Source organism: Tiliqua scincoides, chromosome 1, assembly GCF_035046505.1.
Source record: "Tiliqua scincoides isolate rTilSci1 chromosome 1, rTilSci1.hap2, whole genome shotgun sequence".
In the NCBI taxonomy this organism is placed as follows: Eukaryota; Metazoa; Chordata; class Lepidosauria; order Squamata; family Scincidae; genus Tiliqua; species Tiliqua scincoides.
In genome coordinates this window covers 151813685-151836260 of record NC_089821.1, presented here as the reverse complement: position 1 = coordinate 151836260, position 22576 = coordinate 151813685, and the positions used below count along the sequence as shown (strand labels likewise).

The 22576-nt window shown below is 42.4% G+C and overlaps 1 protein-coding gene across 2 annotated transcripts in view; it reads left to right on the top strand.

Annotated features, from left to right (window-relative positions):
* WDFY2 (WD repeat and FYVE domain containing 2) overlaps positions 1–22576 on the top strand; it is a 59248-nt gene that overhangs the window by 13705 nt on the left and 22967 nt on the right. Inside the window, exons 2-3 of one of the 2 annotated variants that reach the window (XM_066639714.1) lie at positions 10440–10507; positions 17476–17549. In XM_066639714.1, coding sequence (XP_066495811.1) covers positions 10440–10507; positions 17476–17549 — 142 coding nt within the window. The remainder of the gene's footprint in view (positions 1–10439; positions 10508–17475; positions 17550–22576) is intronic. The other variant, XM_066639722.1, reaches the window with a different exon arrangement.

Genomic DNA, 22576 nt, shown 5'->3' with positions numbered 1-22576 from the left:
GGCTTGCTGTGGATGCATTTCATACAGGTTGGGGTTTGAGTGGTACGGCTGCAGAGTTGCATGGTGGAACCTCAGTGACCCTTTTCTTGTCTGAGCTTACATAAAAGCATTTGATAATGGCAGCATCCCACAGCTGGGCTTATATTAACACTTGTGGACCCTCCTTGGATACTAAATTACCTAAAATAGTGTCAAGCAAGAAGTAGTATTAGTCACCCAAGGTTAACACATTTCTGATACCATGATTCATATGTGTTGTAAAATCCCAAGTATAAGAAGCAGCTGGATAGTTTTTAGGATCCACCCAACCAGTCTGATGTCTGAATCCTCTGAACTTGGAAGCTGCCTCTTAGGCCCTGGTGAATTACAGATACATGCCTTTTAGAATTCTTTCTTGAGTGCTTCAAAAGCTTAGTTCTTGTGCAGAGTTTGTAAACTTGGAGTACTTTCCCCATCATTAAGCTCATTTTTTGTTTTTGAAACAGTCAGCAGTGGTATGCATGTACTTTATTTTGCACAATGCAGCCATGTATATGCTAGTAGGTCACAGTATTTAAGAGGACTTTGTCACAATGCAGTCTATTTTACATCTTATCTCCCTTCCTTCCTCAAACAGATGCATGGATCAAGCTGCTGTTCAAACATCAAATGAAGAATTGTCATAACATACCAACTTTCATTGTGATATTTCAGTGCTCAGGAGATACCACATTACTGTGTGCTTTGTACTTTTCTTGGTTTCCTTGAAAATAGATCTGGCTATTTGCAAAGTGAAATTATTGGGGGGAGGGGTTGTGAATGAATGGATGGGAGAAGTTAGAGGGCCAGGTGAGTGCAGACACGTACAAGCCTCAGAAATTGTCACTACTCATACTGCTATCATAATAAAACTATGGAAAAAGTAGATGTATGAAAACTTGCAAAATGTGCTACAGATTCTTAGTCTGAGGTTTTGTTTTGAAAATGGTATTCCCAGCTATGCTGAACAACATGGATTGTCTTGGCTTGCTGTATTGGAATTCCAGGACAATTATAACTAGCAAATGGTTATTGTGTGAGACTGAAACCATTCAGAGGAAAGAGCTACAGTTTTATTTCCAAACACAAGACCATGGGCCAGATGAAATGTTGTCTAGACAATGCTTAGCTAGTCTGTTTTGGAGTTAAGAGAGGCATCGCTGTTCTCTACAAACTATTGGGAGCAAAATAGGAGTTTTGGCTTTAAGACTTCCCAACAGTGTCTTGTTACAGTTTTGGTTTACCTCTGGGCCAGCACTGATGAATAAAACATTAGCCCTTGCTGTGAACTGATCTGCTAAAGCTATAGTAGAGACTGGCAAGGATCTAAAGCTCCTGCCTTTGTATGGTGGTTGTATTGTCCAAGGAGGGTGGGTAGGAGGTGTGTGTGATGGCATTTAGAAGTGTTGTACTCCTTTAGAGCATGAATGGGTTTTTATCTCATGGCCGTATCTACAGGTTACATGCAAGCATCAAACATAAGGAGGTCAGGGACAAATCCAAAGAAAAGGGAAGCCAGACTGACTTACTGTCCAATCCTGTACAGGTCTACTTGGAAGTAAGTCCCATTGAGTTTAGTGGGGCCTACTTCCAGGAAAGTGTGCATAAATCTCATCAGAGAAAGGAAAAGGTGAAAAACTAAAGGTGCCTGAGCCCATTTGGTTCATGCATATTACATATGGGGGGGGGGCAGTTCTGCTCATTTCAAACTAATTAGCCGACATCTGCAAAGAAGGATTAACAATATTGATTTTGAGGCAGATCTTTTAATGACTGACTTTGTGAAAGGTTTCTGGTTCATCATCTTAACCACAGGTGCTCTTAGGGAAGCATTTAAAAAAAGCAACAGGCCACTCTTTGTAGAACTGAATTAGCATTGCTCCTTGATAGCTTATGGTAGATGGACATAAGTTTGTCATTTGGCAAGAGATGTTTTTATTTGGGGTGACTTAAGATATTGATGTGGTAGGCAGAACTGTGTAGCATGCCCAACTGCAGGGTAATAAGAGTATGTAAAAAAGTTATGCCATTATTTATATAACTGTTCCCTTGTGATAAATTTAACTGGTCATAGATCTGAATCAATTTTACAACCTACTTGTGCTAATAGAGGCAAAGGGATCTTGCTTTTCTGCCTCTATCTCATCTGTTCAGAGTTGACCAGTAGAACTTTACTGAGTAAAGTGAGAGGCCTTTTACATCTTGGTCCTTCATATGTTCTCCTTTTTTCTGACCCTGCCCTCTCCCAAGGTCAACTAGAGGAGCCTTCCTGCGTTTCTTACATCCATATGAATTGGGAATGCATGACAGGACTTGGTGGTGGCATCCAACTTCTGGAGCTCTGTGCCTTGGGCAGATCTGCTCGGCCCTTTCTCTGAAGGTGTTTGGCCAACATTTGGCAGAGTGGTCGCCATGTTGGTCTGCAGCAGCAAAAAGTTATGTAGCACCTCATTTGAGTGCTGTTCTTCAGACTCTTGGTTGCATGTTGTTGATACTTGAGCACATTTGTCTCAGCAGGCCTTTGGTCTGAACATTTCATATTACTTTCTTTTTGCTCTAGTTGTTGGGTTTGTAGTTTTTAATCTGCCACCTTGTCTGTCATCTTTGAGTGTGTTTAACTTTTTTTCTAGTAGCCTCCTTCAATGGTTCCTGTTTTGAACCAGCATGGTGGACTTGTAAGTACAGTTGTGCTTTGCTTAACAGGAATGCAGACCAGCACCCCTGTTGTCAAGCAAGGCTTAACATTAAGTGAAGCCTCCAAAGAAAAGTGGAGCTGTGCTCCTCTTGCCTTCGGAGGCTTTTCTGAGCCTCGCAAAAGCAGCATGCATTTGCGCGCTGCCTCTGTGAGGCTCAGAATGCCTGTTTTAGGCAAAAAGACTTCAGTTTTCTCGGGAAACCGGAAGTCACGTATTCTTGGCCAAAACAGCCTGTCTGAATCTCACAGAGGCTCAGAGAAGCCTCTGGAGGTGAGAGCATAGCTCCCCTTGGCTTTGGAGGCTTGGAGGGATGAACAGGGACCAGCAGCAGCCGTCACATATGTGGGCTGTCGCTGGTCGGAATGTCGCTAAGTGACGTTCACCATTACTTTTACGCTGCAATTCTATACTGTACACACTCACCTGAGAATAAGTTCCATTGAATTAAATGCAGTGAGACTTACTTCTGAGTCGACGCAGTCTTAACAAATACATATTAGTTGCCCATGGCACAGCAAACCCAGTGGAAAGCCACATCTATTAATGGGTGAAAAATGTATTGAAGTGGCCTGAGGAATGTGCTTGGCTGTTGTTTCCTTGCTACATTTGGGCATATGCAGATGAATGGCATGCTATCCAATGCAAAAAGCAGATTTGGGTCACAGGTGAGACCAAAGTGCAAGCTTCTAAGTGAAAAGCATGCATGAGAATTGGAACTTAGAATTGGAACACATCTATTTTCGTGAAGTGCACATCATGCCAGGAAAGAACCAGTTACCAACAGCAAGATCAGTTCAAGCTGTGAGTAGTTGAATCCCAAGTGAACTGTGTGGACTCAACAGATCAAAAGTATTCAGTGTGACAGTTACCACAAAACCGAGAGAAATTCAAAATATGCATGTAGCTAAATCAATGAAAGGAGGACTCCAGTTTTATGTCAACATCCTCTTCTTGTTTTGCCTTAGCTCCTTGCTGTAGTAGCTTTCTTTCAGCACAATTATGTCAGGAAGGCAGCAGTGTTGCTAGGAGCAGTGGCACCCAGGTTGGAGACACTATTGTCATATGATTTCCGGGGTTCTCCCAGATGAGGAGATTCTAGTGGGTTCTGATCCGGCTGTCCCTTCCTCCTCAGTGAAAATCTCCAGAAGAGGAGGGGGGCGGCAGCCAGATCATGAAGCAACTAAAACACAAAGAGGAGGTGATAGCAGCTTCACAACTCAACCCAGTCAGGGAGTCTTCAGCCACTCCAAGCTTGGCAGAGTCATTTCTTTAAAATTCCAGCACACACATGTGACCGCACTGTGGCCACATGGTTCTGGCCTAGTACACAGGGTACTCCCTGCCCTGTTTGCTATGCTACTGCAGGAAGGTTTATCTTGGAATATTTTTACAGGGTGAAAGCGTAATGGGATTTCTTGGAATTGCATTTCTTAAGAAGCTGTTTCCACCTCAGCCTATTATTCATTTTTCTCAGACTAGCTTTTCAGGCCTTTTTTCCCCCCTTGTTTCTCTTCATTGCACTGAACCTAATAGAAATCACCTTGTGTTAAATCTAGAAAGGCTTCACTGTCAAATGCAGCTTCTGGTTCAGTGGAGTTCCACTAATGCAGAGTGCTTTTGCTTTTGTTCATTCTCTTCATCAAGCAGTTATTCCTTTATGTTGGAGCTATTGCATGTCTATACCCTCTGTTCTTCCCAGTGAGATATGGTAAACAGTGATTGCAACATTGTGACATGTTTCAGCATGAACTGGAATAAACTGATTTTTATTTTTTTTAATGCAAGCAATGGTATGCGCTATTGAGTTGACATATCTTAAAATATTTGCAACGATTTAAATAGTAACACTTTGAAGCTATTTAAATATCACTTTTAAACTACTTCAAATGCACTTCATTGATCCCCTCCCAATCGAAAACTTCAGTTCATGTACTCTTGTCTCTTGGAAAAACGTTTGAAATGCGTACAGTCCATAAGTTAACATGGTGAACTTGTTAAATTGTGTATAATAAATATAGGACGAACATGCTAAATAAATCTCTAATCCAGCCATTTACAACCTTCTTCATCTCATAGCACACTGACAAGGCAATAAAATTGTCAAGGCACACCATCATTTTTTTGACAATTGACAAAACATACCACATGGACAGCAGGGGCTCGCATCTCCCAGTGGCCCTACTAACAAATGGTCCTCCCCCAGACTCCCACAGCACATCTGCAGACCATCCACAGCACACCAGTGTGCCACCACACAGTGGTTGGAAATAGCTGCTCTAATCCATGTAGAACATCAAAAAACCTTCTGGAAAATGTTCAGATTAAAAAATTTCTAAAATGCAGATTTCTAGTTCCAAGGAGGAACCTATTAAGTGGGGGCAAATTTGTACAATTGGGAAGTCCCATAGGCATGCACTTGCATGGACTAATGTCTCATGAATTGGGTTTTGTTGCCAGTTTTGTTCTTGATCACCTGATTTCACATACTGTTTCTCCATGTGATTTGCATGCCTGAGTGCTTTCAGGAAAGAAAGAATGTGCTAGGCAAACCAAGATTTAGATGCACCTAGGTTTCAGGGTGTGTTAAGAGACCTGGCAGTCAATAAAAGGGAATATAATTTTCTTTTAATGCCCTGTATCATGGCACATCAAGCTGTATACCTTCTGACGTGATGCTGAGTCAAAAGGGATATTATTGTCTTGGCCTAGTGAACTGGCTGGTACATTCTTTGGAGTCCAGCAGTTGTATGAACTGCTGCTTTTTGCCACTTATTCGGCTCTGCTAATGAGAGAAGCATTGTGCACCTTGTGCTGGCCTATCTGCCTGTGCAGCATTACAATCTGGACAATAAGGGTGCCTCTTGTCGGGGTGGGCATGAGGAGTGCTGCCTTCTACCATTCAGGACTTCCAAAATAGTTAGAATGGTGGTATCTCTGCTCCAGAGAATCTTGGATGAAAGGGATTGTCTGGATCTTTTTCAATCTGGCTTTGCTACAGAGAGAGACTTGATTGCTGTAGTGGATGACCTGTGCTGGGGGGATGCTGGATGTGAGGGAGTGTGTCCCTGTTGGATCTCTTGGAGGCTTTCAACACTATTGGCCATGGTGTCTTGGGTTGGTTGGCTGAGCTGGTGCTGGGAGGCTCTGTTTTGTAGTGCTTCTGCTCCTCCCTTCTGAGTTCAGCTCAACCCAGAAGGTGGTGCTGGAGGGTGCTGCTTCAGCACTCTGGTCATTGTTGTCTGGGGTGCCACAGGAGTCTGTCTTCTTCCCTGTGCTGTTTAACAGCTACCCCTAAACGTCCTGGCATGTATCCCAGGTTGGGAACCACTGGTTTAGATCAATGTTGTCCTGTTGTGTGGGATACCAATGGGGGCTATTACATTCCATGCAGCTTGCCCAAACTGAGCCTTCATATAATTAATCACATGGATATTCCCTCTTCTAAGGAGCTCAAAGCATGGGGTTATTCCACCTTTTTTCACAATGGTATTCATTGGGTTGGATCCCTTTAGGCAACCTACTTCTGCCGTGAAACCACTAGATGTTTGGGGAAAACATTAAGTTTGATCCACCTTTTAATGTCTCTGTTAGGTGGAGATGGAAAGCATCCAAGTAACTGTGCTGCAAGGGGGAAGGTGTATTTCATGATGGAGGGACTTCTCAGGATCTGGAAGAGCTCTGGCTCTCAAACTTCTAGGGTCCAACCCTATCCAACTTTCCAGCACTGATGTAAACTGTGCCAGCTGAGTGTATCCTGCATCCTGTGGTGATGGGGGGCAGTCACAGAGGCTCTCATAAGGTAAGGGAGTATTTGTTCCCTTATCTTGGGACTGCATTGTTGCTGCATCAATGCTGGAAAGTTGGATAGGATTGGGCCCTAAGTCTGTTTTGGGAAGTTCAGGTAGCTTGACTGCATAGTACTGCTCCTCTTAATGCACAAAGATTTGCAGTTTGTAGTTGCCTCAAAGTTTGGAGAATAAACATACAGTCCACATGAGATACTTCGGGAGAGTGAGATGATTCAGTTTGGTGGAGGCTTAGATTTACCAGTACGTGTAATTATTCAGAGGTGTTTCTAATCAAAATCTTTGGCCCTTGTACAAGTTTTCACAGCCTGTATAGAGCAAGAGAGAATGTTGTTCTTGGGAATGTTTGAAACAATTTCTTACAGAGCAAGACATATTCAGTTTTTCGAATTGCATGACTGGAATGTATCTAAAAGTCTTCTGTCCAATCCTGAATTCTCTGACCAGAAAGCCTTTGACAGACAAGTGTTGGGAATCATTAAGGCCAAACTACTTGTGATGGGGATGGACCCCTGTTTCAAATGTGAAGCTGAGGATGGGTGGTGGTGGTGGTGGTGATGCAGTTTCAAGCACAGAAGGGTTACATGGGCAGGGTGTGCTAAATCTATCCTACCTCCCACCTTGGCTCACTTTCGTGGCATAATGCAAATCTGCTAATGTCAGGCTCTTATTTGCTCTAGGGCAGTGGTTCTCACACATTTAGCACCGGGACCCACTTTTTATCTGTCAGAATCTGTCAGGACCCACCAGAAGTGATGTCATGACCAGAAGTAACATCATCAAGCAGGATAATTTTGAACAATCCTAGGCTGCAATCCTACCTACACTTACCCAGGAGTAAGTCCCACTTACTATCATTGTTAAAATGATATAGTAGCTTGTTAAAAGTACAAGTCTGTAACATTTCCCCAGATGCAGTCACATACTATGGTAGCATCAAGTCTAACATATTGAAAATAAAATATTGAAAAGAATGGGGACCCACCTGAAATTGACTCGTGACCCACCTAGTGGGTCCCGACCCACAGTTTGAGAAACACTGCTCTAGGGTGATCTGCTCTTCTTCCCCTCTCCAAGCTCTTCTCTTCCTCTCCTTCATTCTAGTCCCTGGAAAAGAAATCAAGACCTTGCAAGATCTTCTCATGTGCATCACTGTTACATCAATTCTTTGCAGGATAGATATAGAAGAGAGGGGAAATGGGTTGCTGTGGAGTAGATAGTCTTGATAGAACAACTAAATTTCCTTTACAGCTATCTTGTGCTGTCAATACTGGATACATTAAATTAGTGAAATGAATTGAGGAAATCAAAAGATGGGGAGGTGCATTTTCTTGACCACATCCTTTACCCTTTTATTTTTATTTTTTTTAAGGATAGTACTATTTCTGTAGCATGAATAGGGAAAGTTTGCTAGTGGTTTTGACTTTATTTATAACTTAAAGTGCTAGGTGGTGATAGCTTTTACTGGTGATGTGGTATATAGCATTCAGTCACACTGCACAAGATTGTGTGCCTTAAAGGTGCTGTATGGGAGCTGCCTGTGCTACTTGTGCGGCTGCATTTTATATAGCACTTAGAATTGCAGCAGACAATAAATTACTATTTGGCTGTCATTAAATGTTTTGGAAAACATCATTTCCCTGTGACTGATTATTTTATAACAATAGAAAGGACATTAAGATCTATCACAACAGCTTAGTAACAATTGTACATTTTGAAATAAAGGAATTCTAGATCCTTTCCGAATCATATCAGCAAACTGGCTTTCTGTGACCCACTCAAATCTTGTACATGAAATGTCGTGGTGCTGGCTTTATTGACATGGGCACACATACATGTACAGGGCATTGCTAATGACTGTGTTTGAGCAATGTCACATTTCTCTGTGTCTCCCATACCTATTGTACACACTCCTAGTTCACTGGCCCAAAACTCCCCAGTAAGTCAGAAATGCATGTTCCCAATTTGTTCTTGTGTAAAGGCCTTGGCCTCCATGAGAGAGCAGGGTACAGTTCATAGGCAAAAACCCGATGGTCAGTACAAGTTCTTGCTCATGTTCATTTGACTTGTACATTCTTGAGCACACATACTGGGCTGGTCAAATGCACTGAATAGGTGGGTGTATGAGTCTTCAGGGCAAACTGCCAGCCAGTAGGTTCCACCACCCCTTGTAACAGCCAGTACTCCAGCTAAGGGGAAGCTGAAGTCCAATGGGCTGATTCCTTAGCCCTTGCAAACTCTGAGCTCCCTCAAACTCCAGGGCCTCAAGGCTCTGGTGCACTTATAGACTGAGGGCCCACTTTCTAGCAACTTTCTAGTGCTGGTGCAGCCACAGTACAGCCTGGATGAGAGGGAACGAACATTCCCTTGCCTGGAGGAGGCCTCTGTGGCTGTTGTCTCCCCCACCAAAGGATGCAGCACACACCACATTGGCATGGCTGCACCAGTGCTGGAAAGTTGGGTTGGGCCCTGAGTGGCGTAGACTGGACTTAGATGAACCAGTGCTGCATAATGGCTATGGACCTGCAAGCTGGAATCAGACATAAGCCAGTGATTTTTATCTTGTTCTTCACAGACCATTTCTTAGTTCTAAAGATGGTTTTCTCTGCTGCTTCTTTTTCTTTTGCGTGTGTGTCTTCTGCAGCAATGAGCTAACTGGACAAAAATAGCTTTGATCCAAAAATCTTTCCTCACTCCATTATTTCCTGTATTGGCATCTCATCAGGTTGAATTATTGTACTTGCTTCATGCTCCCTCTATTGTGAATACATCCAAACTAGATAGAATGTATCATTTGATAATTGTCAACAATACCAACTTTTGTGCATGTTAAAAAAAATGTGTAGAAGTATCTGCAGGGTTGAATGGATAATTTTGCACATAATGTAAACTTTTTGGCTGTAGTTTCAGAGTCTCAAACCTTTAAGGGTAGAAGATTTTTTAAAAGAAGCCACTTACAAAAGGTAAATGAAACTAGATTCTAATGGCTGTTTGTACATATTGGAATTTCAGTCAGCAAGACCATTAGCTTCCCTTTGTGCAAACTGTGATCACCTGATCTCCAGCTGGTTTATTTCCGTTTAATTTGTGTGCCACATGGGTTGCTATTTATGTCAAAGAATGAATTAAATTTCCTCAATTAGTTGCTTAATCCAGCCAGGGAAAGAGACCCTAAGCCCAAGCTCCAACTTTCCCCTAAAACAGCATGTAGATAGTAAGATGCTTTTTTTTGACTCCTGCCTTAGTTCTAACCTTGATGTTTCTTTTGTTCTAACATGGCAGTTACTCTTGAAGTATACCCATTTTTCTTGATCCATGTGCTTAGCACATTGAATAATTAAGTTACTTAATTTATTTACTAGAGGTGTTTGAAAACGGTATTTACTTTACTCAGAAGTAAGCCCATCGTGTTCAGTAAGACTTGGGCTGTAATCCTATCTTACTCACTGGAAACATCTCTACTATTTACATTTTTAAAATTAAGTTAATTAAATTTTGTTCATTATAGATATAGTCTAGCGGTGCTGAGAAACTCACACTGCTTACTTGAGTTTGGGGTTTATTTTATGACACTTGCACCTTGCTTTTCCTCCATCATGGAGCTGAAAGTGATGGACGTGTACTGACCAGAGCTTCTCGCTTAGCTGCAGTCTGTCTAATGTGCCCTCAGACCAGTTCCTGGAATTTGCAAAGAGTTGGTAGGCCCAAGCCTCAACAGCTATTTCTGATCCTTCAACTTGAATGGAATGGGGACATGGAGCAAATTTGTGGTGGCGCTACTGCTGCTGTTCAACCCTAATGACTATCAAGATTTCAGATGCCCTGCCAATCAGGTCCTTGTCATTGGCATTTGTGTTCTTTTTTTCAAGCCACTAATGATGGGGAAATGCTAAAGATGCCTTTTCCCCCTCTTTTTCAGAACGGTTCGTGTATGGCTGAAGAGAGACAGTGGTCAGTATTGGCCTAGCATATACCACACAATGCCAAGTAAGTATTTGGGGATACATAGTATTATTTCCCATAACACTGTTTAAATGGAAGAAGAAGAAGAAAAGATTGAAACCCCTGCCTCATACTTGCAGGAATTCAAATTCAATGTGGAATTTCAGCTCAGAATTTGAGTTTCCTTGATATGCGATGAGGAAATGAGTTCTAGACTCAAAACTTTGCAGGGGGGGGATTTGTAAAGTTGGTTGTATGCCATGGAATAGAGTATCATTAATGAACAGCCTCCTAAAATATAGCCCATAATCCCTGCATTGTACTTAAAGAAGGGTTGGGATGAGTGGATTGTTCTGTCATTTGCTATATCTGTCTCTTCCTATGAAAGCAAAGTTTCCGTAAAGTGTGGGATATAGACCTCCAGCATAAATTGTAATAGCCAACTCCTCTGTCACTCATACACTATATATGGAGGAGTGCATACAAGCTGCATATAGCATAGTGCAAAACTGTCTTCATGCACCAAGCATGAAGTCTGCTGCATACATCAAGAAGTCCATGCTTCTGTTGTCTTTTCAGCTCATGTATCTAGGCCAATATGCATTATTGTGCTGGCATTCATACAGTGCTCTAAGGAGAGCTGCAAGCTGTAGTTAAGACACCAGTTAAAATGATTAAAGCTTTTTAATCACAGATTAATCAAGGGGTTCATTTCTAATTGGAGATTTGCAGGCACATTTCTGTTGAGTCCACACAGATGCTCACAACCCACTTTTTTGTGTCAGTGTGATGAAAAATTTACTGCAGTCTTATCTCACTTACCTGGGAGTAACCTGTATTGACTATAATGGGACTTACTTCTGAGTTGACATGCAGAGGATTAGACTCTTAGGGCACAATCCTAACCAGGTCTACTCCAAAGTTCAATGTCCTATTTTGTTCAGTGGGGCTTACGCTCAGGAAAGTGTGGTTTGGATTGTAGCCTTAAACAATTTATCTTCTAAGCTGTATTCAAATCCAGCAGACTATACTGTATTTTGCTTTCCAAAGTGAACCCACTGACCTTTTTTTTTGAATGATAGCACTATGTTAAATTGTAAGTTAGAAGTCTAACTAACTGTACTTCAAGTAGCCTGAAAGGCCACCAATACTGAGGATGTGATTACATGCAAACGTATTTAAATATAATCAGTAAGAAGCTATGGTTAGCCAAAAACATTCCTTTTTTTTTTGGTAGTCTTAACTGTAAATAGTTTGGGAGTCATACTTAAAAGGTAAATGTCAGTAGGGCTGCTTTAAGTTCTACATAAAATTGAACTTGCTATCAAAACAAATGCATTAAATGCAGTTGTCTGATTCCTGGAGAGGCTGGAAACTGCCTAAATGGGCTTCTAGCCCACATAATGGCAAAGATAATCTCCAAATAGGATTGCACAATGGTCCCAAGCAGTGTTTTCCAGATGTTGTCAGGTCATAGGCTCTGAAGACAGCATGTGGAATGGGCTAGAAATGCAGGAGAGGTATGTAGGTTGTGTGGCAGCCACTGCGCAGGCCTTCTCTGACAGCTGAGAATGTGTTGTTAGCTAGACATGGAAGGCTGAGAATGCAAGATTGCAAAACCTTTCATAGAATTCTGATGTGTGGATCTAAGGGGTGGCTCCGGGTGCAGAACTGAGGAAAGAAGGCATTTACAGAATTTGTGACAGTGAGGAAACCCAAATATTGAATAAGTCAGTGACAATACTCATTTGCTTTGCAGAATTGGAAAGGAGTAGTCTCTAAAATTGACTCTATACTGTACTTGGTTTATGCAACACATCTAAAAAAACACTGTAGTTTCTTCCATGGACCAAGTCTGATTTGTATGTATTGGCAGCATGTTTGAAATATTCATAATGCTTTTGAAAAAAAGATATGGTTGGGGTTAGAGACTGAAAAACTTGAACTTATAGTGAAGCAACTTTAACAGCGACTCTGGCCCACCTGCAGAGGCTTATGTCCACGCTGGTATACCCATCTCAGGTGGGTTTGTTCAATGGATGACAAGGTACTGATAGCATCAGGCTTCTGATGTACTGACTCTTATCAGGTACCTCAGGAGCTCTGGAAGAAGTGATCTTGCTGGATGTTGAGGAAGCCTTTGACAGAGTCAATTGGAAGTTCTTGTTGGCCACGCTGGGTGCTCTTGGCCTGCTGTGTGCATTTTTGAATTGGATATAAATTGTGTATGCCTCTTCTCAGTCTTGAGTAATCACTAATAACATAACTTCACCTCTCTGTCTGGAGTTAGAGCACTAGGCAAGGCTGCCCCCTTTCACCACTGCTTTTTGATCTTTTCCTGGAGCCTTTGGCTTCTGATATTGGGTGACATGACTTGTTTATGTGTGGGCAGAAGTGAGCATAAACATTCCTCAGTAGATTTGAAAGTACAGGGCGACCCCATATCTGTGGATCCCATATACGCAGATTCACTTATCCGTGGATTGGGTCTGTCCCCCCAGCATGTGCACCCCCTCCAGAGGCGAGGGGAGCTCTGCTCCCGTTGGACGGATGTCCTCAGCCTCTGCTGAACTCAGAAGCCCCTCCAGAGGTGAGGGGAGCTGAACTCCCCTCACCTCTGTAGAGGGGGGCAGCCTCCAGAACCATGGGGATGGGTGTCTACCTGTATCTGCGGTTTCAGCTGTGTGGGGGCAGGTGTTCTGGAATGGATACCCCTTTGGATAGGGGGGCACACCTGTTATTGAACTCCATGATAAATGCATGATATCCCATATCACACACTGGTAAAATAGTCATGAGCCCAAGCAATATGGGGTGTCTGGTCATAGCCCCCTTTTGGGGGGGGCGTTTTCCATATAATTAATGGAGCTGGGATCAGATAGTTTTTAGTTTTATATATATGTGGTATTGCATGGTATTACTACTATTTGCAGTTGTCTTCCTAGATATGAGCTATAAATGCAGAGTGCTTTTGTTTAGCAAAACCAGTGATCTTACAGAACTGGAAGTAGAAATCCTAGCCTACTATCCAACTATAGATTACAGATTTACTCGTATTAAACTGCTCCTTATTTTAATTGATTTATTATTTGTTTAATTGGTGAAATCTTAGCACTGTTATGATTATAATTCTATCTTTAGGTTTTATCTATAATATTTGTATCATGTGTGGAACTTGCGTTAAATCTTTTTTTTAAAGACACAGATTCTAAAAAATGATTTTTTATTTTTAGTTGTATTGTACTAGTCAGTGTACCCAACATTGTTAAGTGACATATATTAAGGTACAGGGCCTCTGAGAGGAATTTTATCAGGGGATACAAAGTTTTTGGGGGGCCCCTTCCCAAAGAGGGAGGTGGTGAAACAGAGTGGGGGTGGCAATGGGGGTGGGCAGAATGGGGGCAAAACAGGCAGGGGGAAAGTGGCAAGAGCCAGAATAGTCTTTGGAGACCAGTTCTACCAGTCTCCAAATGTAGAGTTCAGCTCTACCCACCTGCCTGGCATAGGCAGCTAGATACAGTAATACAGAAAACCAAACACACTCCTAAGTCTCTCTAAAATCTTTCAAATATAGAAAATCATTGCAGGAGATTAGTATCATTATATTTAGGCTCCCACTAGAATGGAGAGTGTTATATGTACACCAAAACTGACTTATGCAGCAGCTGCAGTCCCACAGTTGCTCCAGCATTCCGCATGGGCAGTGAGTCTGGATGAGATTCGAAAATGGAAGATCCCACGAAATTTCTGGGCCCCCTCCTTTGGCTCCTGGCCCCCTTTCTGACCCTGGGCCTGGATACAAATTACCCCCTTTACCCCCCTCTCCTAGGCCCTGCTAGGGTACATATATTAGGATACACCAAACTCTGTGGCTTTCTTATTTGTATATAAAGCTCTTGAATTTATTCTTTGGGTGTTTTAAGAACTGTAGGCTGCTAATTCCTTATGTCTTTTTTTTGTTCATTAGTATGTGCAGTTTTGATTGCCATTATTTTCCCAGAAAGGAAAGTTTAATTTTTCCCATTATCAAGGTCTGTTTTTATTATTAAAAAAAAAATCCATAATTTTTGTATGTATCTTCATTATTAGTAAAATAAATACCCAATAATGTGAGGTTTATGTTTTAATACCTGGTGGTACAACATGTGGCCCACAGGCTACATGTGGCTTGTGAGGCCCTTTTTGGCTCCCCCCCCCGAGCCTCACCGCAACCCCTCCACCACCACCACCTGCTTCAGTGGCTTTTTTAGTTCCCTTCCACATATTTCCAACTTCTTTGGAAAAGGAGAAACTGGAACAGTATGGCAGGGAGATTGGAAAAACCCCTCCCCTGCTTGTTGCCTGAGCCTGCCGAATGACTTCGGTGGCTCAGAACACAGAAGTGATTGGCAATGATGTCATCACGGCACCACCAATTACTTCCAAATCAACTCAGTTGGGGAGTCATGCCAGGGTCACGTGGCCTCACAGCCGTTAAAAGTTGAACCATCCTGTTTGCAATGTTTCTCAAACTGTGGTTGGGACCCACTAGGTGGGTCGCAAGCCAATTTCAGGTGGGTCCGCATTTCATTTCAATATTTTATTTTTAATCTATTAGCCTGGATGCTACCATGGTATGTGACTGCATTTGGGGAAATGTTATAGACCTGTAGTCTTAACAAGCTATGATGTGTATTCTTTTAACAATGGTAGTAAATGGGACTAACTCCTGGGCAAGTGTGGGTAGGATTGCAACCTAGAATTGTTACCAGTGTTCCTGCTTGATGATGTCACTTCCGGTCATGACATCACTTCTGGTGGGTCCTGAGAGATTCTCATTCTAAAAAGTGGGTCCCGGTGCTAGATGTGTGAGAACAATAAAATACCCTGTACTGTAACTAGTAGTAACGTTCACCAAACATTTTTGTCATCTAAAAGCATGATGCAGCTTCACTGACAATGTGCTAATGGTGGCACATTGTGCTACAAGGAAAGATGCACTCTGCATGCCGGGAATTCACGCTGGCATTCAAGAACATGTCTGAAGTGCCAGTGTGAGTTTCCAGCAGGGCTTTTACAAGCTGAAATCTCATATAATCAAAATTATGCTTATAGTGAATTTATAGGTATGAATTTGTATGCCTTGTTAGAGAGAAATCTTTCAAAGCAATTGTTCATATAACAAGAGAACTGTAACTGCAAGTGTACAGATTTTGCCATTTGTGTCAGTGTAGACGAGGAATGAATTGCATCCTAAGTTTGCTCAAGGAAGAATCCTTTCCATGAACAGAGGAAAAATTTTGGGTGCGTTCCTATGTCTCAACATCACTCTCTTGGTAGCAAGATCTCATTTCAGTTTAAAAACTGGCAAAAAGTGGTCTTGCGTTGTGCATAATACCATGCCTTGAGTATAATTTTGCTTCATTGAATGGTCTTCTATTTGTGAAGTGTCTGGATTGGACATTCCCCCTCTTCTCCCAAAGAAGTGAACTTGCTTTGATGTTCCTGTACAGGATCCAAACTGGTATGATCTTTCCCAGTGGCGTAGCTAAGGGGGTGCAGGGGGTAGCAGTGGCACTGGGCATCAAACTTTAGGGGGGCAACAAGCTGAGCTTGACACTAGTGATCAAAATTGTGAAAATGCTGGTATGTATGAATAATACTATCATGTTTTATATCATTGGAAAGGTAATTTAATGTAGAATGCCATGAAACAAACCATATTGGGTTATCTGTATTCTGTCAAAAGTTATGGCCAATTAACCAGAAAATGAAAACACAGCTGCCTTGTGGAACAAAAAGTGGATTTGTTTGGAGGGGCGGGGCCAGAGGCAACTGAATAGCTGTGTTTTTCTGAGCTCTTGAAAGCTCTTGGAAAGCATGCTATTTCCTCCCAAAAAAACCATGGGTCTGAGGAGATCCGAGGATCTGTGATCAGGAGAGATTCGGTCCTACAGATGGTGTACGGTTTCGGAGAGGAAGGGTCCAGCCAGGGGCTGCTTTTTTTCTCCAAAGGAACCCAGCTATCAATGTTGGTGTTGGTGAGGATTCATGTTGAAACTAAGCTGAAGGCCTCAAGCAGGGAAGGAAGTTGGAAGAACTAAGTGAGTGTTGTTCTGCTATGTGTGTCTGGCATTGATTGATTAATTGACTGTCTGATTAAGCTTTTGCCCGAGGGAAGAAGAAGGAGGGGCAGGTTTTCCCCCTCTGGGAAGAGGAAGAGGGGGGAGGCTTTCTCCACTCATTTGTTTCCTTGTGTGAGAAGAAGCTTTGGAGGAGATTTGCCGAGCTTGTTATGGAAATATGAGAGCATAACTAACTTTACAAATCTAAAGCTTGTTGGATTACAAATTAATTGTTTTGGAATATAAACTTTGCTTTGAAACACTCAGTTTCGTTTTCCTGTGGAGATCTTGGAGTGTCTGTGGAGAGAGGGCTGGAGATCTGCATTTCTTTGTTTTGCAAAAGTGGTTTTATTGCTTTGAATTCTCAGACTATCTCCTGGAACATGAGGTTGATAGCAACAAACATAAGCAATAGAATCAAGATAACAGAATAAGAAGAACAGAACATGAGAAATACATATTGGAGATTTGTTATGTCATAAACTACTTTTGAGACATTATGCAGGAAGCTTAGTCTTTCCATAGTGTGAAAAGACAAAGCTGTGTATTTAAGACTATTTCCTTTATGATGGGTAAGCAGCTGCTGCTTGGCCATTTCAGCAGGAAGAGAAGAACAGCAGATTGACCGATTCCCTGACTGCATCACAGCAGGTCTGAGGAGGCCAAAGGCAGCAGGGCTCTTGGTTTGGGCATTGAATACCATGATTCTGATTCATCCCAAAGTGAGAGAAAGGAGACCCTTGGTGTGCAGACCTTCCCACGAGCTTTTAAATCCCCTGTTAGGGCAGATAGGTGCTTTTATTGTTCCCCATCCTTCTCTTCACATAGTCTGGGATGAGCAAGCTAAGTGGTGCTTTGATCCTGAAGAGTGTAATGCTTTAACATCATCAACATGTTAATTTTTTTCAGCTCCATGTTCATGCATGTGTGTTAACCCGGAAACAAGAAGGCTGTCCGTAGGTCTAGACAATGGTACAATCTCAGTAAGTACATATGACTTCTAAGTTTTCTAGTAAAGACTTCTTTTCCTTGGTTTTGGGTATGTTTGAGGATTCTCTGCGGGTACCAATTAAATAGCAGATGAATGAAACAGGAAGCTACAGGTATAGAAAATGGCCAGTCATGAGCAAAGTTTTACTTCTAAATTCAGTAGCATAGCTAGGTTAGGCGGTAGGTACCACATCACCTTAGAGACTCAAAATGAGTCTCAAAGTTCAAATAATGTGTGTGGCATTCAAATATTTAAATGTGTTTTCAGTTTGGGGTAATTAGAAATATGTTGAAGGTGTCAGATGTCTGGAGGCTTAGAGAGGGCAGCAGGCCAGGCTGATTGGCTCCCTTACAGCTTCTCATTAGTGTGATGCTGGCAAGCATAATAAATAAATCATACTGTGGGGTGTGTGTGTGGAAACGACAATTTGTACTATGGCAATGGCAGCCTACAGGGATATTGCATCAGAACTGTAGCAGTGGTTCAAGTAATGCATTGCCACTTGATCTTAACCATATTTTATTCAGAAGCAAATCTCACTTATTTCAGTGGAACTTGCTTCCAAGTATGCATGTTTTGGATGGCACTTAAACTTCCAGGCATTGTGAACTGTAATCTCTACAGAAGTGATTTTCAACCTTTTTCATCTTGCGGCACACTGGCATGGCAAGGCACTAAAATGTTCAAGGCACACCATCAGCTTTTTGACAAATGACAAGGCACACTGTGCTGTCAGTGGGGGCTCTTATCCCCCAATGATCCTATTGATAAATGATCATCTCCCAAATTCCCGCGGCACACCTGGGGACCATTCATGGCACACCAGTTGAAAATGGCTGCTCTACAGTCATTGTGCAAGATTAGTATACTAAGCTAAAGTATAAGATTTTATTTCTAGAAAATGAGCAGCTTTTTTGTCAACTACTCACAACCTACTTTACTGTCATCTTCACCAGAAGGTAGAACTATAATGAGATAAGTAATAATGCTTATGGAAGATGGGGGAATAGTGAGAAATCAAGGCAGTGAAGGAACAACTGTAGAGATTAGTCTGAATTCAGTTTGCTGAGGCTTGATGGCATCTATATAGGAATATTGTAGCTGGTCAGATCTTGAAACTGGTAGCTTTATACAGGAGAATACATAGAAAACAGATGTAATTACAGAAGACTGGAGAAAGGCACACTATTTTTCCCCTTCTGGTTTAAGAGATGATCAGTGCAGGGGACCAAAATCTTGTATACAAGGGCAATACTATAGCAAATAACACTGCTGAATTGAGAGTATCAAGTGGAAAATTGAGCTGCTGTTAGCAATCACCATGACGTTATAAAAAATAACTCATGCCAGACTAGCAAAATTATTTTATAGAATCATTGAGTTGGAAGGGACCTAATAGGTCATCGAGTCCAACCCCCTGTCTGTAGCAAGAAATCCTCCTAGAGTAGGGGTGCTCAATAGGTGGATCGCGTTCTACCGGTAGATCGCGAGGCAAAATGAGTAGATCGCAGAGTGCCGGCCCCCCCTTCAGGTGCCTCTGGGAGGAAACACCGGGAGTAAGGCCCATTGTACTCAATGGGGCTTACTCCCAGGTAAGTGTGGCTAGGATTGCAGCCTCACAGCCTAATCATAGGCATGTCTACTCAGGAGTAAGTCCTGTTATACTCAGTGGGGCTCAAGGTACACCAACATACATTGTACACATAAATGTTATATGTTATGATGGCGCGAACATTGTAAAAAAAACTCTGGTAGATCTCCGGGCCTTGCTGGGTTTCAAAGTAGCTCTCGAGCCAAAAAAGTGTGAGCACCCCTGTCCTAGAGCATCTCCATCAGCAGATTTTAATTGGTTATGCAGCTATGAACTAAACACGAAGAAAACTGTTTTAACTATTTAAAGCAGAATAATTATTCTTGGACTTCAAAAGGCTTTTAACATAATTCTAGAGAACTGCCTCTTTATAAACACAAAAAGTGGGTGCAAGAAAAAGTGAAGTAGATATTGAACATGTATCAACACTTGGAGGAATGTGGTGGTGGTGGTGGTCTGCAGGGGTCAGACCAGAACGGAATGAACATCTAGCATGGTGGCAGTGATTAGGAAAGAAGATGAAATAATGTATGATTTGCCTGTGAACTTATTTATATGCAAATGATCTTTGGAGGGCCTTTTAAGTGCTGACATGTGGGCTGCGGAATGCTCTTCTCAGAGACCATCACCTGCCCTTTTCTTTAGTGTTTGGCCCAAAGACCTCATTTTCTCAGGCTCAGCCTATATGTATCTGAATTTTGCAATTTGTGATCATGCTTCTATTTCAATGGCTTTCATACTTTATTGTCTTCGTGATGGTCATGTGATTAATGTGTTATAAGGTGCCATGGTAAAAGATTTTGGAAGGGTGGGGTATAGAGACATAAAATAAAAATAGTGTTTTTGGAAGCTGAAAATGATATACCATTTGGAGGGACTGAAATCCCTCTAGAGCAATGGTCCCCAAACGTTTTAGCACCAGAATCCACTTTTTAAAGTGACACTCTATTGGGACCCAAATAGGTCTTCCAGATGATTAAAAAAGGAGATTTAGAAAGAAATAATACTTAAAAGTAATAATAACCAGAGAAAACCCTCAAACATTTATCTCCCTATATATACACATGCAAACTGCTGGAGCTGAGCTCTTCACAGGGTAATTAGCAGCTACAGTACTGATTTTTTGTATAGTCTCACAGCTTGAGGCAATCACCACATTTCAGGTCAAAAATCACACCTACAGGTCAAAAAATTTATGCCCAAAAATAAAGGCTTAGATCCTGGGTCGATTTATACCCGGGTCAGTGCAGTGAATGAGACAGGATCCTCTGGGAGCTTCTGGGAAGCTTATGGAGGCTCAGCAGCTGTCTGGTGAAGGGGGGTGGAAATGGACTGAGAAGCAGGAAGCAGGTGGAGAAAAGAGAATTTTTTACCAGTAATTACGGTATTCAGAGGCAGCCGTTTTAGCCACCAGACAGGAAGAGAAATGAAGGCACTTCTGGGGATTGTAGTCTGTATGGGCTGCTGCTGTGGGGGGGTATGCAGCACATACCCCCACAAAGCCTCCCCACAATTCCCAGAAGCCCCTTTGTCTCCCTTCCAGTTTGGAGAAGGGAAATGCCTCCTTTTGTTTGCTGCTGCCTCTGAACATTCCTGGCAAATCATTTGCAAAGAATTTCTCTCTCTCTCTCTCTCTCTCTCTCTCACACACACACACACACACACACACACACCCAAGTTTAGGGATCTGGTTTTTAAAAGCCCAGGATGTGATCCTCATTTCCATCTGAAATGAAGTCCCAGGCTTAAGAAGAACACCCATGGAAAGCAGTGGCTCTGCTTCTGAGCAAAGAGGGTTGTAACTGTGCCAGCTCAGTCCTTGTTGCTTGTCTCCCTGCTGTGAACTGAACTGCACACTCCCAATTACATAACATGTTTTATGTTGCATGTTAGATGTTGAACCTCTGGCTTAACACACCAGGCACCTTAAAGAAGGATTTGACAGATGGTTCTACTGGTATGTTGTTTACGGGCACTTACTCTGACTGTTCACACAAATGTTGTGAAGATCAGAATTTTAAAAGTTAATGTCAAAAATGCATTTTATGAATTTTTATTGTGTTTTTAATTAATTAGAAACTGTACAGTCTTTAGGTAACAATTACTGGAAGGTTATTTTTGAGGATCTGGCTTCAGGTAAAATCAGACAAAATTATAGTCAGACCCCCATAAATTTAAACACCCCCGACTTATCTGAGGGTCATAGAAAATTCCATGATTTGGGGCTCAAGACCTGCCCTTTGCTTGTCTGTGAGATCGACTTATAGGTGAGTATCTGCAGTAGTTGCTTGATCTTTCCATCACCCTTTGGCAGCCCACCAAAAATCAGGTGGCAACTTACCAGTGGGTCCCAACCCATAGTTTGGAACCCACTGGTCTAGAGCAGTGTTTCTGAAACTGTGGGTCAGGACCCATTAGGTGAGTCAATTTCAGGTGGGTCCCCATTCATTTCAATATTTTATTTTTAATATATTAGACTTGATGCTACATTGTGTGTGTGACTGCATTTTGGGACATGTTTCAGATCTGTACTTTTAACAGGCTTTTAACAATAATAGTAGATGGGACTTACTCCTGAGTAAGTGTGGGTAGGATTGCAGCCTACGTTCGCAAACACATTTGTAAGGCATGTTTGTGCCTCCTCAGGAGGAAGCTGCATTGGTGCACGGAGATGCGCCAACACACAGAGGCTGAGTCCAGCCTCTGTGGTGGCTTCCTCACCGAGTCTTGCATCGGCCCAGCTAGGCCAATGCAAGCAGCAAAGGTAGGTGGAGGGGAGGTGAGGAGGAGGCATTCCTGGGCGTGGGGAGGATGGGTGGTGGGTGGCTCCAGTGGTGGGTGGGCAGGGAGTGGAAGGCGGGGCTGGGATCTGGCAGTTATGCCAGATCCCAATCCCCGTTCCCGGGGAGAACAGAGTGACTCCAAGCCACTCCGTTCTCCTCTGACTTGTGCAACCTCAAGAGGACCTATAGGCACCAGCAGCCCTTACCCGGAGGTAAGGGGAGATGTTTCCTATTGCCTCTGGCTGAGCTGCTTATGGCCACAATCCTGTGCTGGATACAGCGCAAGCCTCTTGCATGACCTCACTTCCGGTGGGTTTCTAATCTAAAAGTTTCTAATTCTAAAAGTTTTTAGATTCTAATTCCAAAAAGTGGGTCCTGTTGCTAAACGTGTGAGAACCACTGCTCAGTCTAGAGCAGGGGTGTCCAAACTTTTTGGCAGGAGGGCCACATCGTCTCTCTGACACTGTGTCGGGGGGGCTGGGAAAAGAAAGAGTTAATTTACATTTCAAATTTAAATAAATTTACATACATAAATACATTAGAGATCGAACTTATATGAATGAAGGTCTTGCAAAAGCTCATGGCCTATAAAAGGCCTCGTACAAAGCAGGGCTGGCCTTTCCTTTGCGGCCACTCCTGCATGAC